The sequence below is a fragment of the Zingiber officinale genome, chromosome 9B (genome assembly GCF_018446385.1).
Source record: "Zingiber officinale cultivar Zhangliang chromosome 9B, Zo_v1.1, whole genome shotgun sequence".
Lineage (NCBI taxonomy): Eukaryota > Viridiplantae > Streptophyta > Magnoliopsida > Zingiberales > Zingiberaceae > Zingiber > Zingiber officinale.
This window is the reverse complement of record NC_056003.1, coordinates 16050023-16070362: the sequence shown is the minus strand read 5'-3', so window position 1 is coordinate 16070362 and position 20340 is coordinate 16050023. Positions and strand designations below refer to the sequence as shown.

Genomic DNA, 20340 nt, shown 5'->3' with positions numbered 1-20340 from the left:
AGTTTAACAAAAGTAATCAGCTACTTTATAGCTCGACAAGTTTCTTTAATTAATCAAAAAAATTCACTGTCAAGTTAGGCACGTGATATGATAACCATTATTATAATTAACTTCATTAATCTACACATATAGTGATGTAAGTAGAAGAATTGTTCCATTATTATATAGTGTTTGGATAATTAGTTAACTAATTGATTGCTCGAACTAATTAATATAATTATGTAATGGATAACCAATGAAATGTTTGTGGTAACTTAAAGTAGGTAATTAACAAGACACCGGCCATCCTATATATCCTCCATAATAATCCACATAAACTAAGCATAAGAGTAGGAGAAGAGAAGAAGCAAGCATGCATGATGATGCAGATTGATGAGAGCTAGAGTAATTATTAAGTTAATTTAATAATACATTTTTGGGTAAATTCGTTCGATTAAAAATCCTCCCACAATTGTTTGTGCATGCAAAATTGCACACAGTAGGCGTGGAAGGGAAGATGATATGGTGGGCATGATGAGTCTTCACATGAGAGCTTTCACGCACACATCATGTTATCTTCCTCCACAAACAACATGCACTTAAACTCACCTCCTCCTCAACCCTAAATTATGTACATCTTTGCATGCATTAATCCTCATGTCCACTTGGTTCCCAACAGCCCTCCTTTTTGACCTAAATGAATCTCTCTCTCTCTCTCTCTCTCTCTCAAGTCCCAACCCTCATCACCTCTGACACACATATATAACCCACTAAAACAGTTAGTTTGCTTTCAAGGAATATCAAAGTCATACCCATGCTTCCCTGCATGGATACCTCTTCGTCCTCGTCTTCTTCGTCCTCGTCTTCGTCCTTGTCCTCGTCCTCGTCCTCGTCCTCGTCCTCCTTGTCATAAAGTCATGGTGATTTAGTTCCATTTGAAGGAATATGAAAACTTCTTCTTCTTCTTCTTCTTCTTCTTTGCTTCTGATTCATATGCATGGTTTGATTCTACTCTGGAGGAGTATTGAATATGAGCACAGGCGAACAAAGTTCTTCTTTCCATGACGATCAACTTCAATATATATATTTTCAAACGCCAACAACAAGGTAAAAAAATTCATGTTTGATGGTGAATATCTTTTGTTATGTGACTGACTCAGATTATCTGTATTGATTATATATAGTGTTTTAGTACTTGTTTTGCCGGATTAAATAAGAGGTGTAGTTCGTACAAAACTAAGGAAGAGAAGTGTATGGTTTAATTAGGATTTAGGAGCATAATTAGCTCTAAATATCAATGATCAATTATATTGCTTGGTCACAATTATTTATTATTTATCTCAAGAACAAGAATGACACCATATATAACATCATTATGCTTTCTTGTTGTTCTCAGACCTTAAAGTTCTTATAGGGATCTTTATTTTATATATACTCTTTATATTTGCTGTAAGTAGGTGTTGAATATATGCATGAACAAACCTTAGAATTATGATAAAAAAAATTATATTGTGAAGATGTAATTAATTATATGCTCCTCCTGTATGAACAAAAACTTCCCTTAATGTGATTGTTTATAAGTAGATGATTAAGTTCATATATATATAGATAGATAGATATAGGTTTTTAATTAAGAACTGTAATTATGTGCACAAACTGTATAATCTATATAAACAATGAGTCATTAGAGTAAGATTAGTTTTCACTGTTGCATTAGAGACAAATTTTGATGGCTATTTATATAATTTGATATACAAAAATTAAAAATTATTGTAGCACACAATCAATTACATTTAGGTCTGTTTACTTGGATAAAACATGGTCTGATGCAAGTGTTTACATTACACATTTGTCTAATTTGCTCTGATGAAAATAAATAAATAAATAAATAAATTAGTTCAGAATCACAAAAGCTTGGGCAAGAACACAGCCATCAATGTGTTTGTAGTAGTTATTACTGATCAATAAGTAGGAATACTTAGAGAAACAACCGCATTGCAATCGTCTTGCTCGTATGTACAATACCATCATATATATTGTCATTTCACAAATGATTCATATTGCACCATATAGTTTGCACAATAAGAGTAGCTAGCTATATATATGGTTTCAATTGTTCTAGAATTCAATTCTGCTTTGTTGTTTGATTCATTTCCATGGATAAATTTGGCAGCTTGCGGTCGATGTAGATGGTAGCTCCATGCCAACTTCTTGTTCTTCAGTGACTTGAAGTATGTGTTCAGCTTCCTCTGAGTACATTGCTTCCTTTGAAGCATCATGGCTAAGTTGGGAGGCGACAAACTTATCGAAAACCCTCCAATCGGTCACTAGGTCAGAAGCTTGGCTAATGTTCTCAGTGTTGTTGTCAATCTCGATCACCTCAAGTTGGTGTCTAGGTTGCACAATTGCTTCATTGTTCTCCGAGAAGATGGATCTGAGAGAGCTTCCATGGTTCATGTAATTGCCATTGCTATTGGGACTCTCAATTGGTGGAAGTACTTCATGATAAGTGTACTCTTGTGGGGAGTGGTATTGAAGCTTCTTCTCGTGCTTGTAGAAGAGTTGGCGATTGTATTCTAAGGCAGATTGCAAAGGCAAAGTCCTCGGTGAGTCGATGTCTCTAACGAGCGATCCTTGTTCCATGTCATACCACGGCATATCGTCACTCACTTTTTGAGCGGTAGGAGCTCGTTTCTTGAACACCCTACACACCACCCAACCCTCTTCCTGTAAATGGTTCAAGAATCACACCCAATTGAGATCTTGAAATATTCAAATTCTGAATTTTGCAAAGAAATGTAACACAAAATTTAAGACTTTGAACACATATGTTATAAGTTTCAATGGTTAGGGCACCTATTTAATTATATCTCAAGCAGTTAGGCTTTTAGAGTTTAGGGTTTAGGGTTAAATAAGAAAACCCATAAATGGTTGTTTGAGCTCATTACTGTTCCTAAATTTGTATAATCAACTTGTTCAAAATGAAAATATCTTGGAAAGAAACAAATCAACTTGCCTGTGGAGGTCCATTTTCGTTCGTCTCAAGGCGATACTCATGCATGATCCAATCCGACTTTAGTCCATTGGGGGCTCTTCCCTTGTAATAGACCAAAGTCTTTCTCATCCCAATCAACCTAAGCTTGGAGTAAATTGGCTTGTCTCTCCCAGTTGCCTTCCAAAACCCGGCTGTTGTTGCTCGGTTGGTTCGAGTTCCGGTTGGATATTTTTTGTCCTTATGACTGAAGAAGTACCAATCACTTTGCTCTTCCGCACCAAACCTACATATCTCTACAGGATTTATCGAAAACATGTATCATCAATCACTCATATTATTATAGAGGCAAATGCTACAAAGATCCCACAAACATAAGAAATTAAAATCATGAACTTGTAGTGTAGCACCTTGAAGATCCCAAGGTTCAATTTTGTATAGATCAACATCTTTTATTACATCTAAGTCGATCCTTCGAGTAGCCACTTTCTTCCTAAGGTAGTAGTCTACCAATTCTTCGTCGGTGGGGTGGAACCGAAAGCCGGGTGGAATGCGCAAAACAGTGTTCATCTTGATCTTGTGGATGTACTTGGAGTCAAGTCCTGCAAAATTCATGAAATGTTTAGATGGTGCAAGTTATATCACATGTAATGAGTCTCTTCTGTTAATTTATAATCTCTCATTTTATGAGAATAAATATTTTATATGTTTTCAATCAAATGAAATTAATCAAATTTGATAGACAAGAGATTCAATTTTATGCATAAAATTAACTTTATAATAAGTGAGGAAATTCACTATATCCTCATTGCATTTATGTTCAATAAATGAAAATAACTTAATTTTCTTCTCATGAATTCTCTGCATATTAGAAATATTTTTACAAACCCCAAATCATAATTATGTAAAGTTCTTAAACCATTAATTTGCTTAATCATTATAATAAAACACAATTAATCTTCAAATGAAACCAAAGATCTAATGTTGCCCTATTCTCTACTTCAATAAAAAAAAAGTAGTTGTTGAAAAATAATTTAGTTTTGTAGAATTCTCTACTCAGAGAAACAAAAGCACTTGAAAATTAAAGGAATAGATCCACAAGAAATCATCATATATATGATCAAAGTGTGTGCATAATATTTATGAAATGTATGTAATTATGAGTAATCATTATGATCATTGAGCTGAAACATATGTAGATCTAAGTAGAGCACATATATAGTCCAAGCGAAAAGAAAAAAGAAAAAGAAGAAGAAGAGGAAGACCCGACCGATCGAACATGAAATATTATGTACCATATATGCAGACACATTGAGAGTGATCACCTGCAACCTTCAGAATATTACTTTGGCTTACTGGTGCCTTAAGATCCTGGTGCTCTCTTTCTCGTCGATCGGTCCCTTTATCGATCTACACAGAAATTGGGTGCCGAGGAGACGAGGAGAAAAGGATGGAGGTAGGCTATCAGAGATGGATAAGATATGGCATAGATCAAAACCTTGTCGTTGAGCTTCAATAAACCGACATTCGACAAAGAGCAAGAGAGAGGAGGAGGAGGAGGAGCGAGCCGAGAACGGAAACGGAGGAGGAGAGTGAAGGAGTGTAATAAGGAAGAAAGCTTCTGGTTGAGGTTTTGAGGGTTGGCCTCTTGCACTTGCAACCACCTCCTCCAACTTTTCTTTGCTGCTTATAATTATATATGACCATAAAGAAAACAAACAAGGAACAGGCCTGTCTTTATATATGTGATTCTTTCTACCCTACAGAAGATTTTACTCTCTTTTTTATTATTATTATTTTCAGTACTTATAATTATCTCCCGAGTATCATTTATAAGCGCATGTGTTTCAAAGAATTTTGAGTTTTGACAAGTAAGTAAACAATAGAATAGTCTTCTAAACAGGGTTTTCTGAGTACTGTTGAAGAAACCCTAGCTACATAAATTCAAGTGTAACTTAGTAACTTACTTGACCAGCTAATATCGTGATGGATTTGATCGACCAACTATAACAGCCCTCGAATGAGGGTTCGTTGTTGGTGGAGTCATAATTGCGACGAACATGTTAGTGTGAGATACAAGTTCCAAGTAGATCGAGTTAGAATAGACTTTATTGTAATTAGCTAGCCATCACATTATTTACAAGTAATAAGTTATCTACATGAGTTAGATTTCGTAACTATATAGTGAAATAGAGTTGATCGACATTCTTGTGCAATATTGCCATGATCAAATATGAGTGCAATTGAATACTTCCTCAATGGAGCTTCTAAAGAAATATATGTGAACCCTAACAAAACTAACTCCCTACTAACTAATTAGCAATTTTTTTTAAAAAAAAAGGTCATTATTTTCCATGCCTTTCTTTAATTCATATCATTGAAATTTGAATACGATAGAAAAATCATGGCTACCCTAAAAAATAAAGGAGTTTAGTTAGAGGGGAGGTAAAATTAGGGTGTGGGGAAAATACAAAAGAAAGAAAGAAAGAAAGGCATATAATGGCGGAGACGTAACTGAACGGCCACCTCCACTGTCCCTGTAATCCAGCAATGTGTGGGACCCTTCTGCACCTTCTAAAATATCGCCATCCCTCGCCTTTTATATGATCTCTTCCTTTTCTGCTCAATTAAATTAATTAATTAATTCTTTCGAAAGAAAAATATTTTACCTATTTTTTAAAACATTCTTGTAGTCTCAAGATTACCATTTCCTCTCACTCCGTTAATATTTTTACAGTTAATTTTGTTGGCTAATATCAAGCTCACCAACCATCAAACAAATTTAAAAAGTATAAAAAATAATTTAATTTGGATTAGTTATTTTATTAAATGGGGTTGAACATCATTAAATTTTATTTAATTTTGACACTAATAAAAAAAAATTAAAAGTATAGGATATTTTTAGAAAATGTTAAAATATAAGAAGTAAAATGATTTTTTTTAAAAAATTTCTTTAAAAAAAGAAAGAAAAAACTCATTGTCCCCACCCACCTTTTCCCACCTTCCAACATCATGCATGCTTCTTCTTCCTTTTTTCCCTTCTTGCCTCAGCTCGTAACATTGAGAACAAGAGAAGAAGAAAAAGAAGGGAATAAGAAGAAGGCATGACATGCAATGCAGTTTTAAACTTAAAGAATAGTAGTAAAAGTTGTTCTTCTTTATTACCCATTTGACTCGGCCACTCTAGTGGCTTCTTGGGCACCAAAGGAGGAAGAAGAGCGAGGAAGAGGATATGATGATGGCTGGGTGGGGCCCGGCGTGGATGGACCCGATCATTAGGGTGGCCCCCTTTTAATTTTTGGGTGCTGGTGCGGTGGCAGAGCGGGTGGAGGCTTGTACTGCTCGGGCCACCTTGTCCCACCTTGAGCTGGGTGGGATTTATTGGCCATGGTTTACACGTTGCTGATGCTCTCATTGGTGTGAATCAAGTCGAGCTGAGTCGAGTTAGGCCGGATCAAAAAAGACCCGTTCATTCGAAAAAGTTTAAGATCGATAAGATATCACAATTTTCATAAACTAATATTTAACCTTTTTTTTTATAATCAAGTTACATTAAAATAAATCAAAAAGTATAGATAAATTTGAAGGATGACCTAGTGTAATATATCTAGGATGAGATTTGAACCTTGTTACCTAGAGTTTGTCCGACTAAAATTTCTCGTCATATGTGAAGATCTCACGTTCTAACTAAAATGATAAAGTTTGGATCACTTTGGAGTTTCCGACGAAATTATAACATAAAGAGAAGATTAATAGCGAGGCCCTAAGCAAAGATGACAAACATAAATGGAGAAAAGTCACGGTTTGTATTTTTCTGCTGTTTTACTTAGACACTGGATCATAATAACATTTCCAGAAAAAAATTCTGCAAAACTAATTCTATTGTTTTTGAAGCCTGAAACAAAGGATCATGAATTTATTGGGACAAAAAAGATTATAAACTCTGAAAAAAAAAAGAACTTCAAACAACAATTTGACCTGCCAGAAGATCAAGTTAATATGTTTTTCTCCAGGCATGCCATTTTAGCTTCAATAGATACCATAGCGGAGAGATGCCATGGATACCGCGTGAAATCCTGGAATCGAAGACGTTGAAGTTCCTTTGTCGTAAAGTATCCAAAAGCACTTGTGCAGGCACGGCTGGCAGGAGCACAAGAAGAGCCTCAGGAGGAATTGTGGGAGCCAACTCCCGAGCTTTTTGCAGATGAAGACTAGCCACAGAGGCCACCTCAAACACAGCATCTGGAAGTGCCTCACTTGACTCTATCTTGATCTCCGGTCCTCCATTGCTTGTTGTTAGTAAACCGTGCCTACTAGCAACGTCGGCAGGAATGTATTCAATCCTTCCTTGGCGACTCCCATGGTATGGCAAGGACTTGAGCAGGAGAAGAAGCCCGCTGGCTTTGCCAATGTGGGAAGCTGCATGATCAACGTTTGTTGAGCGAATGCCACCAGCTTGAAGAGTCATGTAGAGCATTGTTGACGCAGTGTCTTCTGCATACTGCTCCAAATCCGCAATAGTTTCAGGAATCACTCCTTCCCGACTTGCATCCTTTATTCTGGCATCAACAGAGCGCTTCAGCCAGTGCTTGCTGATCTTATAATCTGAAATCACCGAGGAGAGGGCTTGCGCAACTGGGTGTTCAACCTTTTTCTTCGCAAACAATTTGTCAATTGTATCTTGCCACCATAGAAGGCGCATGAGCCCAGTATTGGGATCAGATGCAACATCCATGGCCCGTGCAGTTTCAACATTGAAAGCACGGAGAACAAATGCAGCCTTACGCATATCTGGAAGAAGCTGGAGAAGGCAAAGGTAGTGATGGTAATCATAACTACGAACTTGCTGCACGCAATAAGAGAAGGCTGCACGAATGTTCTTGCTATAAGCAGACGGATTACTCATCAGTTCCTTGCAGCTAATGTTCCCTTAGTCTGCAACTCCTGTATGAATTCATACATCAATTACTTCAAAAGAAAAGAGAGAGAACCAATCAATCATAAAGCCTAACCAAAACCCATAACTCTGTTACATTATTGATCTCCACTATCTGCATTATTGATCTCCACTATCTGCTAGCAACAAGAATTAACGCCATATAATGTCTTTTCCGGAATAGAAGGTTAGTTCCAATCAATTGAACATTTGGCTTTGCATATACTTAGATGATGAGTTCTCACTGTACCAAGATCCATGAAACAAAGTATTTCTGTGAATGCAATTGAAGGAAAGAAGTTCCTACAAATGCACTAAAAGTGGAGTACTGAGAATTCGTTTCTTTTTATGTTTCGATGGTTTCTTATATATAGATAACATCAGTTCCTTTATTACCAAAAAAAACAAAGTATGCTTCCAGAGACAATAAGAAAATTTCTAGAGTTATTAAACTATTCAGAAGAATAAGATATTGCACAGCGAGATAACCTTGCCCAATAGAATTGCAGAGCAAAGTTGGCAAAACTCAATGCTAGTGCAGGAAAGACACGAGCAATAACATGGTACTTTCCATATAAAAATGTCAATATCTTTCATTTTTGTGGATCATAGTGCCTTTCCATGTTCTTGGATATGAGGAATTACAGAATTAACCAGTTCATTTTTGTGGCATACCAATGTAATAATTGACTATTGAAATGAACAGTAGTTGATAAGTCGATTAGACCTAAGAGAAAAACATTTGAAAATTTTCAAATGTATGCTCGGTAAAGGTTCTCAAATTCATTTTCACTTTCCTATTTGGTGTCAGAAGAGACTCCATATAAACACCAATAGAATCCTAAGCGACCAAAAAAAATTTAAAAGTCATGCATTGTGCAACAAAAAACATATGAGATTCCATGCCGATTGATAGATAGAAAAGCTATGTAAATTACTAAATTTGAACACAGAGCAAGGACATTAAAAAGTAAGAGCAAAAAACTGAAGGTTATGATTTTACTGAATTCAAGGGGCTATATAAACAACAGAGAATAGAAGCTATAATAGTATGATGGATTTTATTGGGCAAAAGAAATCACATTTAGAACTTCACCCCCTGTAAAGAAGCAATAGATTAATCGTCTCCTTAATTTAATTTCTGTTTTGATGAACAGAAACATAGCAGAACATTTCAATTCTTGAAATCTATAAGAAAAGATCAGATTTTCAGAATCAACAGGAAATAATTTTTTCAAGTATTCTCGGGTTGCATCATGCATCATTCAACAAAAGCTAATCTCTTTCTGAACTCGGGAAAAGAACAGACTCATAAAAATACTATGACTATAAAACAAAGCTAAAAAGAGGTCAAAATTAAGGTAGCAGTAGCACGACAAATGGAGCTACGAGATGATACGGCATGAGAGTACCTGAGGTCAGGTATAGGCAGCGGCTACGTCAGTTCCGGCAGAGGGCGACTGCGAGGGGAGCAAAAGAGCAGAAGGAATAACTGAGTGGAAAAAAGAGAACCGTCGCAAGCGGCAGCGACTCGGGAGCACCTCCGTCCTCGATCGGTGGGGAAAACACCAACCGAGAAGAGCACGGTCACTGATCGGATTTAGGTTTGGATCCGATTTGGAACATGAAAGCACAATCCTGCTGCGACGGTCGAATAAGATGAACTGCGTCGTCGGAGAGGAGGGCCTGCGAGATCAGAGGAACGAAATCACGCGAGGAAGGGGAGAGAGAGAGGAGTTCGGCGGTCGGTTTCGGGACCGATTCAGGAAGATGCATTCACTTGGATTGTGCGGTTCGTGGGCACACCCGCAATGAGATCAAGGGGGAGGACTGGCATGCGAAGACGAAGGGGAGGGGAGTGACCCGAGGGAGAGAGGACGGTGAGCAACGCAGGTCGCTCGATGCGATCGGAGGAATGAGATCGCCGAACAGTCTCGAGCAGCGGCGAGGTAGAGAGATCGTGATAAAAAAAAAGGGCACAATTGAGCAACATCTTTGATCTCTCCGGTTCGGCCCGGTTCATCTTTGGGTCGTCAATTTACATTCTGATCCAGACCTCATAAATCACGAGCGGGCGTCGAAGGCCCAACATCCCAAGGACACCGTCCATTGCAATCTCGCATCTTCTGCGTCTTCTTCTTCCGTCGCCCGTGCCAACCAGGCGACGACGAAGCTCGAAGGCGAATCATCCATCGCCGTAGAAGATTTCGCCATCAATGACGCTCGGCGGTTCCGGTGGATCCAGCGTCGTCGGTGAGTTTTCCTCTCATCCAATGCAACCTAGGCGATTGGGGATTTGATGCTGATCAATGGCCCAACTTTTGTTGAGCCGAGGGTTCTCTGTAACTGGATCGTAGGAGTTCGTTTAGAAATTATTGATCGGCACGATTGTTCTTCCTTGTGGCCGTGCCGAACGTATCACAGATTGTTGAGAAGAGGGCGACTTGTCAAGATGGGCTTTCTACTTTTTCTAGGACTTCAATCTGGATTTTCAATAAATTTCAACCTTTTGGTAGTTTTTTCACCTTCAATATCATGCCCAGGATGTAGTGCTACACGGTTGAAGATTTTCTTATGTATTTAATTGTTTTCACTCCGTTGCTTTGTAACAGAAGCCCTGAGATTGCTAACGATTGATGAGTATAATTAGTCATGCAAGATCTGTTTAGAGAGGGATCTGTCAACTCCAAAATGTATCCTATCAAGATCTCTTCTCTACACCCCTTATTTTAGACTCATTGTTCTTTCAAAGATGTAATCTTCTTGATCGCCTTTGTCAAGTAGGTAAAGCGACTCATTTTTTATGATGTCTGCCTATGGTCTAGCTCATATTTGCATGGTCAGCTCTTGAAGCACTTTCAAGGTCTCTATCGGGTTTGGACTGAAAATTCTGCCCTATTTGCTGCAGAGAATCTAGTTTTTCTTAGTTCATTAGAGCTGCCAAAGTAGCCAACATTCCAGTTATTGTGAAATCCTGAACAGAATTGCCAGGGATAAACCTGAGGAAGGTGAGGAGATTATGTTCTCATCATGCTTCTTATGTCCATGTTGACACACATGTTGCAATGGTTGGACCAAAGGATCATGATCCCATTAGGATAAGCTAACCTCAACAGTTCAGATTGTAGGCTGCGGCTTGCTTGCAAGAACTTGGAATCATTTGTCTGATATGTCTGTTCAATTCATCACCAAGCCTTTGCACAGTGTCTGTGGGAGTTTGCTGTTTTTAGTCCCCTGAATTCTTTTAATCCAATATCTGTTTTTTCTTTCACAATCATAGCTATCAGAATACTGTTTATAGTTCTTGCCACACACACTTCTCAATTTTTTGCAATTAAAATTACAGGTTTATGCACCCATTTAGCTATATACCTTATGCATGATGAGTAAATTTATCTTAATATCTCATCTTTTACCCAATCAGTTAAACCAAACTTTAAACACTGATCTGTTAGCATTTATGGCCTTTTCATGGATGGTCAAAAACTATCCTCAATGGTACATTGTATTTGGTTTGTTACATGAGAAAATTGTAACTCATGTTTGTCTCTCCTTGTTCTATATGAAGCTTGAGAATTTAAAAAAAAAAACAAGTATGAATTTTTTAGAAACCATGAGAAAGCAAGATACTCCATTAGAAGTATAGCAATGTGGCAGAATTGTATGTAAACTGTATCTACTCATTCAATATTGGTGATTAAGAAGAAAACAATTCAAACTAGTTAGGCATGTCTACGTGGAAGTACATCCATTGCTTTACATTGATTTGAGTTATGGTTTAGAGTGGAAACTATATTATGGCTTCCCACATGAACAAGGAACAAATTGTCACTTACTTGAAATAGTTGTTTTTCATTCTCGCCAGTTGATGTATACTTGTTTTTTCTGATCGTTTGTTGTATTTATACTTTTTACATTGAAAAAGTATTCTTCCCACTTCACACCGTAGTAGTTAAACTGTGTGCACAAATTACCAAAAACGCATACTCTGAGTAATATTTCACCTTACTCCAGCATTAACGCAATTGCAGTTTCTTTATGCAACTTGAAGATTTATTATGTATCACGCATCATTGAAACCATGAAGATGTTGGACCCTTCTCATGGTGCTTGTTTTAGAAGAACTCATCTGATTCCATACTACTTATCCCACCAATGTGTGGTGCCCTTATTGTTTCCTTTATCCTCTATTTTCTCTTTTTCACAATCTCCCTTGGACAGCAACCTTTGCTGAAATGTCTCCTTATGGTGCTAGCCTCTAAAGTCATGTACCAGGATCAGCTAGTGAACATCCACGTATGAATCTGATGACATTTTTGGTACAATGGCTAACCACTTGATCAACCAAGACATTTGCACACAGAACTGTGCTATCTTGTATCACTTGGAATCGTAAAATAATTATATGATGCTGTGTAATTCCGTTGTAATTTGGTTGAGAAGGCAAATGTAATGCAGCACTGTCTTTCTTCTAGCATTTGAACGTTTAAAGTCAACATTTAGTACGAATAATCTACCTAACAGTGACATAGCTTAACATTCACAAACCGTTTTTCCTTTGGTGTCATCCATTGACATAGATGGAAGTGTTCAACGTTTTCTACTTAGCATGGATAGGCTTAGATCATAGCTTATGTTAAAGTGGCTGATTAGCCCTTTGATGTTACCTACATTATTATAAGGCTATAGTATGCCTTGATTTCTTTTATCAGTAGAGATCTAGACAATACATATAGTTGATTTATAATTCCTTCAAATATTGTATAGTGTATTAATTTCTTTGTTCGTGAAAATTATATTTTTCTAGGTTGTACCATTCTTTTGTATGAAAGGGAGCCTTCGCACGACATAAAGTTGTTGTGTGACCTTGTGATCACTGGTTTGAGTTGCAGAAACAATCTCATGCAATGCACATAAGGCTGTGTACAATAATAGATTCAACGTAGTCCGACCCTTTTCTCGAACCCTGCATTAACAGGAGCTTTGTGTATCGGGTTGTCCTTTTTACCATTCTTTTGTATAATTAGTATTTTTGCTAAACATCGTCAGCAGATATGCTTGAGAAATGACATAATGATGCACATTTGCTCAAGATGTCCCTTTGTTGTGCCCATTTTTCCATCTTAAGTGCGATCATTCAGTTAGATTGTTCACTTATCATCACTATACTCTTGCCTCCATTTCTTGCAGTTCCTCGGAACTTCAGATTGCTCGAAGAGCTCGAACGTGGAGAAAAGGGCATAGGAGATGGAACTGTAAGCTATGGTATGGATGATGGAGATGACATTTATATGCGATCCTGGACTGGGACAATATTAGGTCCTCATAATGTAAGCATTCTCAAATCCATTTTAATACCTTGTCACAGTGAAGCTTCGTAATTTCTTCTGCTGGCACTCTCACAGACTGTCCATGAGGGCCGCATCTATCAACTCAAGTTGTTCTGCGACAAAGACTATCCCGAGAAACCGCCTAATGTCCGTTTCCATTCCCGCATCAACATGACTTGTGTCAATCCTGACACTGGAATGGTATGCAATTTCTGTTTAAAGAGTGATATTTTCATTGTGGTCGAAATTTTGATTAGCATTGATGTTTGATCAATAAAAAACAGGTTGATCCAAGGAAATTTGCAGTTCTAGGGAACTGGCAACGGGATTACACAATGGAGCATATCTTGGTACAACTTAAAAAGGAAATGGCTGCATCGCATAATCGCAAACTGGTTCAACCTCCAGAGGGCACCTACTTCTGAGACAATCGATTTGAAGCACGAAGACACTAGTACGAAGGTGACTATCAGCGTTCGCCTAATCACTGAACTGCACCTTCGATATTTCGTGTCACGTAACATACTTTCCATATATATTTCAGTGTAGATTGTCATAAAATTTGACCACAGTGAATTGCTATAATCTTATTGTGGAACTGTGTGCTTTGTCGACCTTTTCTTTTGTGAAAAAGAATCAAACAGTCTCTTAGTATGTTGGAGAACTACCCAGACTTTTGTTGACATAAGTTTGTAGTGTGCTGTTAATGTGCATTTTGTTGAGAGAAATAATTATGCATTCAAAAAATTAATATATTTAGTTGAAAAAAAAAATCTTTAATACTCCCAATTTATAAATAGCAATTAGTCACTAATTATTCTTTATCTTTTTAATTATTTAAATATTTTATATTGATTTCAATATAAATAAAACCCCTTCTTGTCTACTCTCCTTGTGCTCTCTCCTTCCACTTCGATTACAGTTAGCGAGCGAGAGAGATGGGCAAATGCAGCAAGCTCCGGCAGATGCTGCTGCAGCGGTGGCGCCACGCCGCAGAGGCGCCTCCGGACGTCCCGGCGGGCCATGTGGCGGTGGTGTGCGTGGGGGCCACCTCCCGGCGGCGGTTCGTGGTGCGCGCCTCCCATCTCAACCACCCCGCTTTCCGGCAGTTGCTCCGCCGGGCCGAGGAAGAGGAGTACGGTTCCCCTTCCTCCGGCGGCCACCCTGGCCCCCTCGCCCTCCCCTGCGACGAGGCCCTCTTCCAGCGCCTCATCATCCTCATCTCCTCCTCCTCGTCTTCTTCCTCGCGGTCACAGAACTATTGTAGCCTCGAGGGCTTCGAGGCCGTGCTTTCTAGTCCTAATGGTTCTTCCTTCGCCGGCGACTCCCTGCCGTTGCTCCGCGACAGCTCGAGCATTGCACACTAGAACTGAACGAATTCTATTCGTCTCTTCTCGTTATTAGTAACTTTTTTTTTTATTTTCTTTCTTTTTTTTTCTTTAGAAAACAGTTTGTCTGGCGACTGTCATCTAGTTAATTGAATAATGGAAGTAATTAACATTGTAATTACCGTCATCAAGCTCAAGATATGCACACTAGCTCTGCTTATTTTTCATTAACAACGATCTATTTAAAAAATAATAATAAATGGAACCTTAGAAATATTGTTATCCAATAATAATTTTAATAAAAACTACTTCAATTAAAATAGTTCCTATCAAAGTTTCAATATCGAGAAATTTTGCCCCGGCAACAGTCGAACGATAAAACCCTTGGATCGATTCCAATCTGCAGCGTAAGTTAATTTTCTACAGAGGAAAGATAACCTGGGAGACGACTGGTTTTAAAGTGATGAACCGTTTGAATTTTTAGATTTATATAGATGATCGGTTTGAATTTTTATAGAAAAGTTTGATAGAATCGATTATCTTCGGAATTAGTCATTTGTCAAAATATGCAATTTGAAGCCGTCAGGTACGACACGATGTTAAGAAGTAGGACAGACTCCCAGATAATTAGGGTTAAAAACTCATATATACAGGACACCTTATATGTCTGTTGTGTTCGAATGTCTTGTAACATTAGACATGTCTATCTGATCTATTTATACTTTCTGTATTTACCTGGGTTGGATCAATCATCTTTAACAACATTAGTCGGTTGAAAAGAAATTGGATACCTACGTTAAAAATAACAATTTGAGCAAAATTATTCTAACAGGAAATTCTCTGAGCAATTTGTTCGATTGCATTTATACTGTAGCAATTTGATCAAAATTATTCCACTTTGTAGCAGCTTTAGTCACTTCAATTATATTTGATCAGTTTTTATTAGATTTAGAATAGTTTGAATTAGTATTTAAGTTGTCTTAATCAATACTAAAATAATTTTGATTATAATTATCTAATAATCTTGTGCATATTTAATTATGCAAAGATGAAATCCATTATTCTAACGGGGTAACATCGAATCTGGGATGACTTGTCTAATTCTATAAAAAAAAATTACTGACCACTAGAGTAAATTGAAAATACTTGGGTGGACGACCTAGAAATTCAATATCTCTTGTTGACGAGTGGCTCATATTTGAATGAAGGGATGTCATAGAAGAAAAATCTGTTAAGATTTTTCGTAATAAAATTCTGTTAAGATTTTATATAACAAAATTTTGTTATGTTTTTCATAACAAATTCTGTTACGTTTTTACCGGGTCTGGGGGTTTAGCAGTATTTATAGGGATCATTGTAAACCCATTGTAGATCAGAAAAAACAAGAATCATTAGATGTGATTCTCTTGTGTAGAAGAGAATTCTAATAAAGCTTCGGCCGTTTTGTGGAGTAGGCAAGTCGCCGAACCACGGTAATTCTTTTTCTTTCTCTTCTTCTTCTCCTTCCTGGTGTTTGCTCTCTTTTGTGCGTCTTTATCTTGTTATTCCGCGCGATCTCTTTTCTCTCTTCCTCTTCTTCTTCGTTAAAGGTTGAGAGGTATTGCCCCTCTTTGCACAACAATTGGTATCAGAGCCCGGTTTTGGCGATTTCTTCAACATGTCGAGGACGACTTCTAAGTTTGATATGGTGAAGTTTGACGAAATCCGAAACTTTGGATTATGGCAGAGAAGGTTCAAGGATTTGTTGGTGCAACAAGGCATGGCGAAGGCGCTAAGAGAAAGAAAATTGGAAAGCATGAAGAGATCAAATTGGGAAGAACTTCAGGTGAAGGTAGTGGCAGCAATTAGGTTTTTTCTTATGGATGATGTGATGTACTATGTCATGTACGAGGAGTCACTGACTACAATTTGACAAAAGATGGAAAGTCGATCCATGCCAAAGTCATTGATAAACAAGTCGTATCTTAAGCAGTAATTATTCGGGCTGAAGATGAATGAAGGAACCGATCTGAGCCAGCACATCAACGTATTCAACCAGATTGTAAGTGATCCGCGGATTGATGTGAAGATCAAGACGAAGACAAGGCGCGATGTTGTTGAATTCTCTACCTTCATCTCCTACGAGAATTTGGTTACTACTTTGATGTGGGGTAAGGAAACTCTCAAATTGGAGGAGATCACAAGTGCGTTGCTAGGTTTTCACCAAAGGAAGAAAACAAGCGATGAAATTTCTCAAGGAGAAGGACTTGTGGTAAATAGCAACCAAGAGCGTGGTAGGAGCAAATCTCGACATGGATATGACAACAACAACAAGACTCGTTCTAAGTCGAGAAGGAAGAAGGTGATCACGTGCTACAAATGTGGAGGTAAAGGTCATATCAAGAGAAATTATCCAGAGATAAAGAAATATGTTGCAGAGAACAAAAGTAGTTCGGCAAAGTCTGCAAACATAGTTGAAGAAGAAAATTCAGAAAGCGGTGATGGAGATATGCTATCAGTTATGTCAAGTTCGGAGCAGCTGACGGATGCATGGATTTTAGACTCTGCATGTTCATATCACATGACTCCAAACAAGGATTGGTTTGACACCTATAGGGCAGTGGATTCTGGTTCAGTGTTGATGGGAAACGATGCATCATGCAAGATTATCGGCATAGGAAATGTCAGAATCAAGATGTTTGATGGTGTGATCAGAACTTTATGTGATGTCAGATATATACCAGAGCTAAGGAAGAACTTGATCTCACTAGGCACACTGGATGATATTGGTTGTAATTACAAATCAGTGAGCGGGGTGATGAAAGTCAGCAAGGGAGCTCTGACGGTAATGAAAGGACAAAAGGTAGCAGGAAACATCTACAAGTTGATAGGGACTACAGTTGTAGGTGGAGTCGCCTCGGTGGAGTCTGAATCAGATAGTACTGTCTTGTGGCATATGCGGCTAGGGCATATGGGTGAACGTGGGATGCTAGAACTTCACAAGAGAGATTTGTTGAAGGGTGTCAAAACGTGCAAGCTTGAATTCTGCAAATTCTGTGTTCTTGGGAAACAGAGCAAAGTGTAATTTAAGACGGCAACAAACAAGACGGAGGGGATTCTGGACTACGTATATACGGATCTCTGGGGACCGGCCAGTGTAGCATCACGTGGAGGGCACTTGTATTTTGTGAGTTTTACTGATGATTTCTCACGAAAGGTATGGGTATACTTTATGCGTCACAAGTCAGAAACTTTTGCAAAGTTTAAATTGTGGAAAACTGAAGTAGAGAACCAGACCGGAAGGAAGATCAAATGCCTTAGGTCAGATAATGGGACTGAGTACACAGATTCAAAGTTTCAGGAATTCTGTGAGCAGCATGGGATAATGAGGCACTTCTCGGTTCGCAGGACACCTCAGCAGAATGGGGTAGTGGAAAGGTTGAACAGGACAATCATTGAGAAGGCAAGATATCTCAGGCTGAATGCAGGGCTTGCAAAGAATTTCTGGGCGGAAGCAGTTAACATGGCATGTTATCTCATTAATAGATCACCAAGGGCAGCACTAGAAGGCAAAGTATCAGAGGAAGTATGGACAGGGAATCAAGTAGATTACTCTCATCTTCGAGTTTTTGGATGTCCAGCCTATATGCATATATCTAGTGAGGAAAAATCAAAGCTGGATGCAAAGTCAAAGCAATGCATTTTTCTGGGCTATCAGAAAGGAGTTAAAGGCTTCAAGCTTTGGGAACCTAAGGCAAACAAGGTGGTGATCAGCAGAGATGTGGTGTTTGATGAGAAAGCTATGTTACAACGTACTCAGGAAGAAGGAAAGGAAACACCACAAAGCAACAAAGAGAAAGATATTGTGCAGGTGGAGCTAGAGACTCATGACTTCGATGATTCTAGCTCAGAGCACACGGAGCATCGCACTATAGCTAGTGGTAGAACGAGACGAGTCGTAAAACCACCCACTAGATACGGATTCGAAGACTTGGTATTTTATGCACTTACCACTAGTAGCGGAGACCCTACATCTTTTCAGGAGGCAATACATAGCTCTGAGAAGGACAGGTGGACGGGTGCTATGGCAGAGGAGATGGAGTCGTTGCATAAGAACCAAACGTGGGATCTAGTGGAACTTCCTGAAGGAGAGAAAGCTATAGGGTGCAAGTGGATATTCAAGAAGAAAGAAGCAATGTCAGAGGGAGAAGAAGTGAAGTTTAAGGCTCGGTTGGTAGCAAAGGGGTATTCACAAATAAAGGGGATTGACTATGAAGAAATTTTCTCTCCAGTGGTAAGACATACGTCAATTAGAGCGGTATTGGCTTTGGTGGCACATCACGATTTGTATTTGGAGCAAATGGATGTGAAGACGGCATTTCTTCATGGAAATTTGGAGGAGCAGATTTTTATGTCACAACCTGAGGGATTTAGTCAGTCCGGACAAGAGCAGTTGGTTTGTAAGTTGAAGAAATCACTCTATGGACTGAAACAATCTCCTAGGCAATGGTACAAACGTTTTGATTCATACATGATTCAAAACGGATATAGGAGATGCGAGTATGACTGCTGCATATATGTGAAAGGCCTTGAAGATGAATCACTGATTTTCTTACTACTATACGTAGATGACATGCTCATTGTTGCGAAGAAGATGAGAGAGGTTGAAAAATTGAAGAGGCTACTGAGCAAGGAATTTGACATGAAAGATTTGGGAGAGGCCAAGAAGATTCTTGGGGTGGAGATTCATAGGAATAGAGTTGCAGGGAGATTATGGTTGTCTCAACGTAGCTATGTGGAGAAGGTGTTGGATAGTTCAACATGAAGAATGCAAAGTCGGTGAGCACACCCCTGGCGCATCACTTCAAGTTATCCAGTACACAGTGTCCAAAGACGGATGACGAGATCCAAGAGATGTCAAAGGTTCCTTATGCCAGTGCAGTTGGTTGTCTGATGTATGCCATGGTTTGCACGAGACCAAATTTGGCGCAAGCAGTTAGTATGGTAAGCAAGTTTCTCTCAAATCCTGGTCGACCACATTGGGATGCAGTGAAATGGATTTTCAGATACTTGAGAAATACAACTAATTATGGCATCATGTTCAGTAGACAACCGGAAGATCCTTTAGTTGCTGGGTACGTAGATGCAGACTATGCAGGAGATTTAGATAACAGGAGGTCTACTACAGGATACGTATTCACTGTGGCAGGAGGACCTATTTGTTGGAAATCTATGATACAATCTATTGTTGCATTGTCTACTACGGAATCCGAGTACATGGCAGCAGCTGAAGCAGCGAAGGAAGCTTTATGGCTTACAGGGTTGGTCAGAGAACTGGGTGTTCAGCAAGGTGGAGTCAAGTTGTTATGCGATAGTCAGAGTGCTATCTATTTGGCGAAGAATCAGGTGTATCATGCGAGAACCAAACATATTGATGTGAGGTTTCACAAGATCAGAGAGTTGATTGCTTCCGGGGAAATTCAACTTGAGAAGGTTCACACTGCAGACAATGCTGCAGATATGCTGACAAAGCCAGTGACCACAGAGAAGTTTAAGCATTGCTTGAACTTGATCCATATCTCTAGATGCTAGAGGAAGGAAGCCCAGACCCAGAGATCTAGATGGAGTTTTGTCCAGATATTCGTATTCTTCGAAGGGGTGAATATTCGCCAAGGTGGAGATTGTTGACGAGTGGCTCATATTTGGATGAAGGGATGTCATAGAAGAAAAATCTGTTAAGATTTTTCGTAATAAAATTCTGTTAAGATTTTATATAACAAAATTTTGTTATGTTTT

At 38.6% G+C, this 20340-nt stretch overlaps 4 protein-coding genes across 6 annotated transcripts; 2 read left to right on the top strand and 2 right to left on the bottom strand.

The window, feature by feature from the left end:
• Nucleotides 1-2127: 2127 nt before the first annotated feature.
• On the bottom strand, nt 2128-4672 carry LOC122022849 (NAC domain-containing protein 7-like). The gene is made up of 4 exons (XM_042580963.1): nt 4297-4672; nt 3382-3573; nt 2996-3267; nt 2128-2706 (listed from the first exon to the last, which is right to left on the bottom strand). The coding sequence occupies exons 2-4, from the start codon at nt 3539-3541 to the stop codon at nt 2128-2130; spliced, it is 1011 nt and encodes a 336-aa protein (XP_042436897.1). The 5' UTR covers nt 3542-3573; nt 4297-4672.
• A 2097-nt stretch (nt 4673-6769) lies between these two features.
• On the bottom strand, nt 6770-9905 carry LOC122022774 (NADH dehydrogenase (ubiquinone) complex I, assembly factor 6-like). Of its 3 annotated transcripts, none has more exons than XM_042580889.1 (3): nt 9666-9905; nt 9320-9593; nt 6770-7915 (listed from the first exon to the last, which is right to left on the bottom strand). In XM_042580889.1, the coding sequence occupies exon 3, from the start codon at nt 7875-7877 to the stop codon at nt 6966-6968; it is 912 nt and encodes a 303-aa protein (XP_042436823.1). In that variant the 5' UTR covers nt 7878-7915; nt 9320-9593; nt 9666-9905; the 3' UTR covers nt 6770-6965. The 3 variants fall into 3 exon arrangements, with proteins under 3 accessions (XP_042436823.1, XP_042436824.1, XP_042436825.1); XM_042580890.1 differs by having other exon boundaries at nt 9688-9905; XM_042580891.1 differs by having other exon boundaries at nt 9714-9905.
• A 75-nt stretch (nt 9906-9980) lies between these two features.
• LOC122022775 (ubiquitin-conjugating enzyme E2 variant 1C-like) lies at nt 9981-13925 on the top strand. Its single transcript, XM_042580892.1, has 4 exons — nt 9981-10160; nt 13098-13237; nt 13313-13438; nt 13522-13925. The coding sequence occupies exons 1-4, from the start codon at nt 10124-10126 to the stop codon at nt 13660-13662; spliced, it is 444 nt and encodes a 147-aa protein (XP_042436826.1). The 5' UTR covers nt 9981-10123; the 3' UTR covers nt 13663-13925.
• Nucleotides 13926-14020: 95 nt separating this feature from the next.
• On the top strand, nt 14021-14752 carry LOC122022776 (auxin-responsive protein SAUR40-like). Its single transcript, XM_042580893.1, has one exon. It carries the CDS (start codon nt 14176-14178, stop codon nt 14602-14604), a length of 429 nt encoding a protein of 142 aa, XP_042436827.1. The 5' UTR covers nt 14021-14175; the 3' UTR covers nt 14605-14752.
• The last annotated feature ends 5588 nt before the right edge of the window (nt 14753-20340 follow it).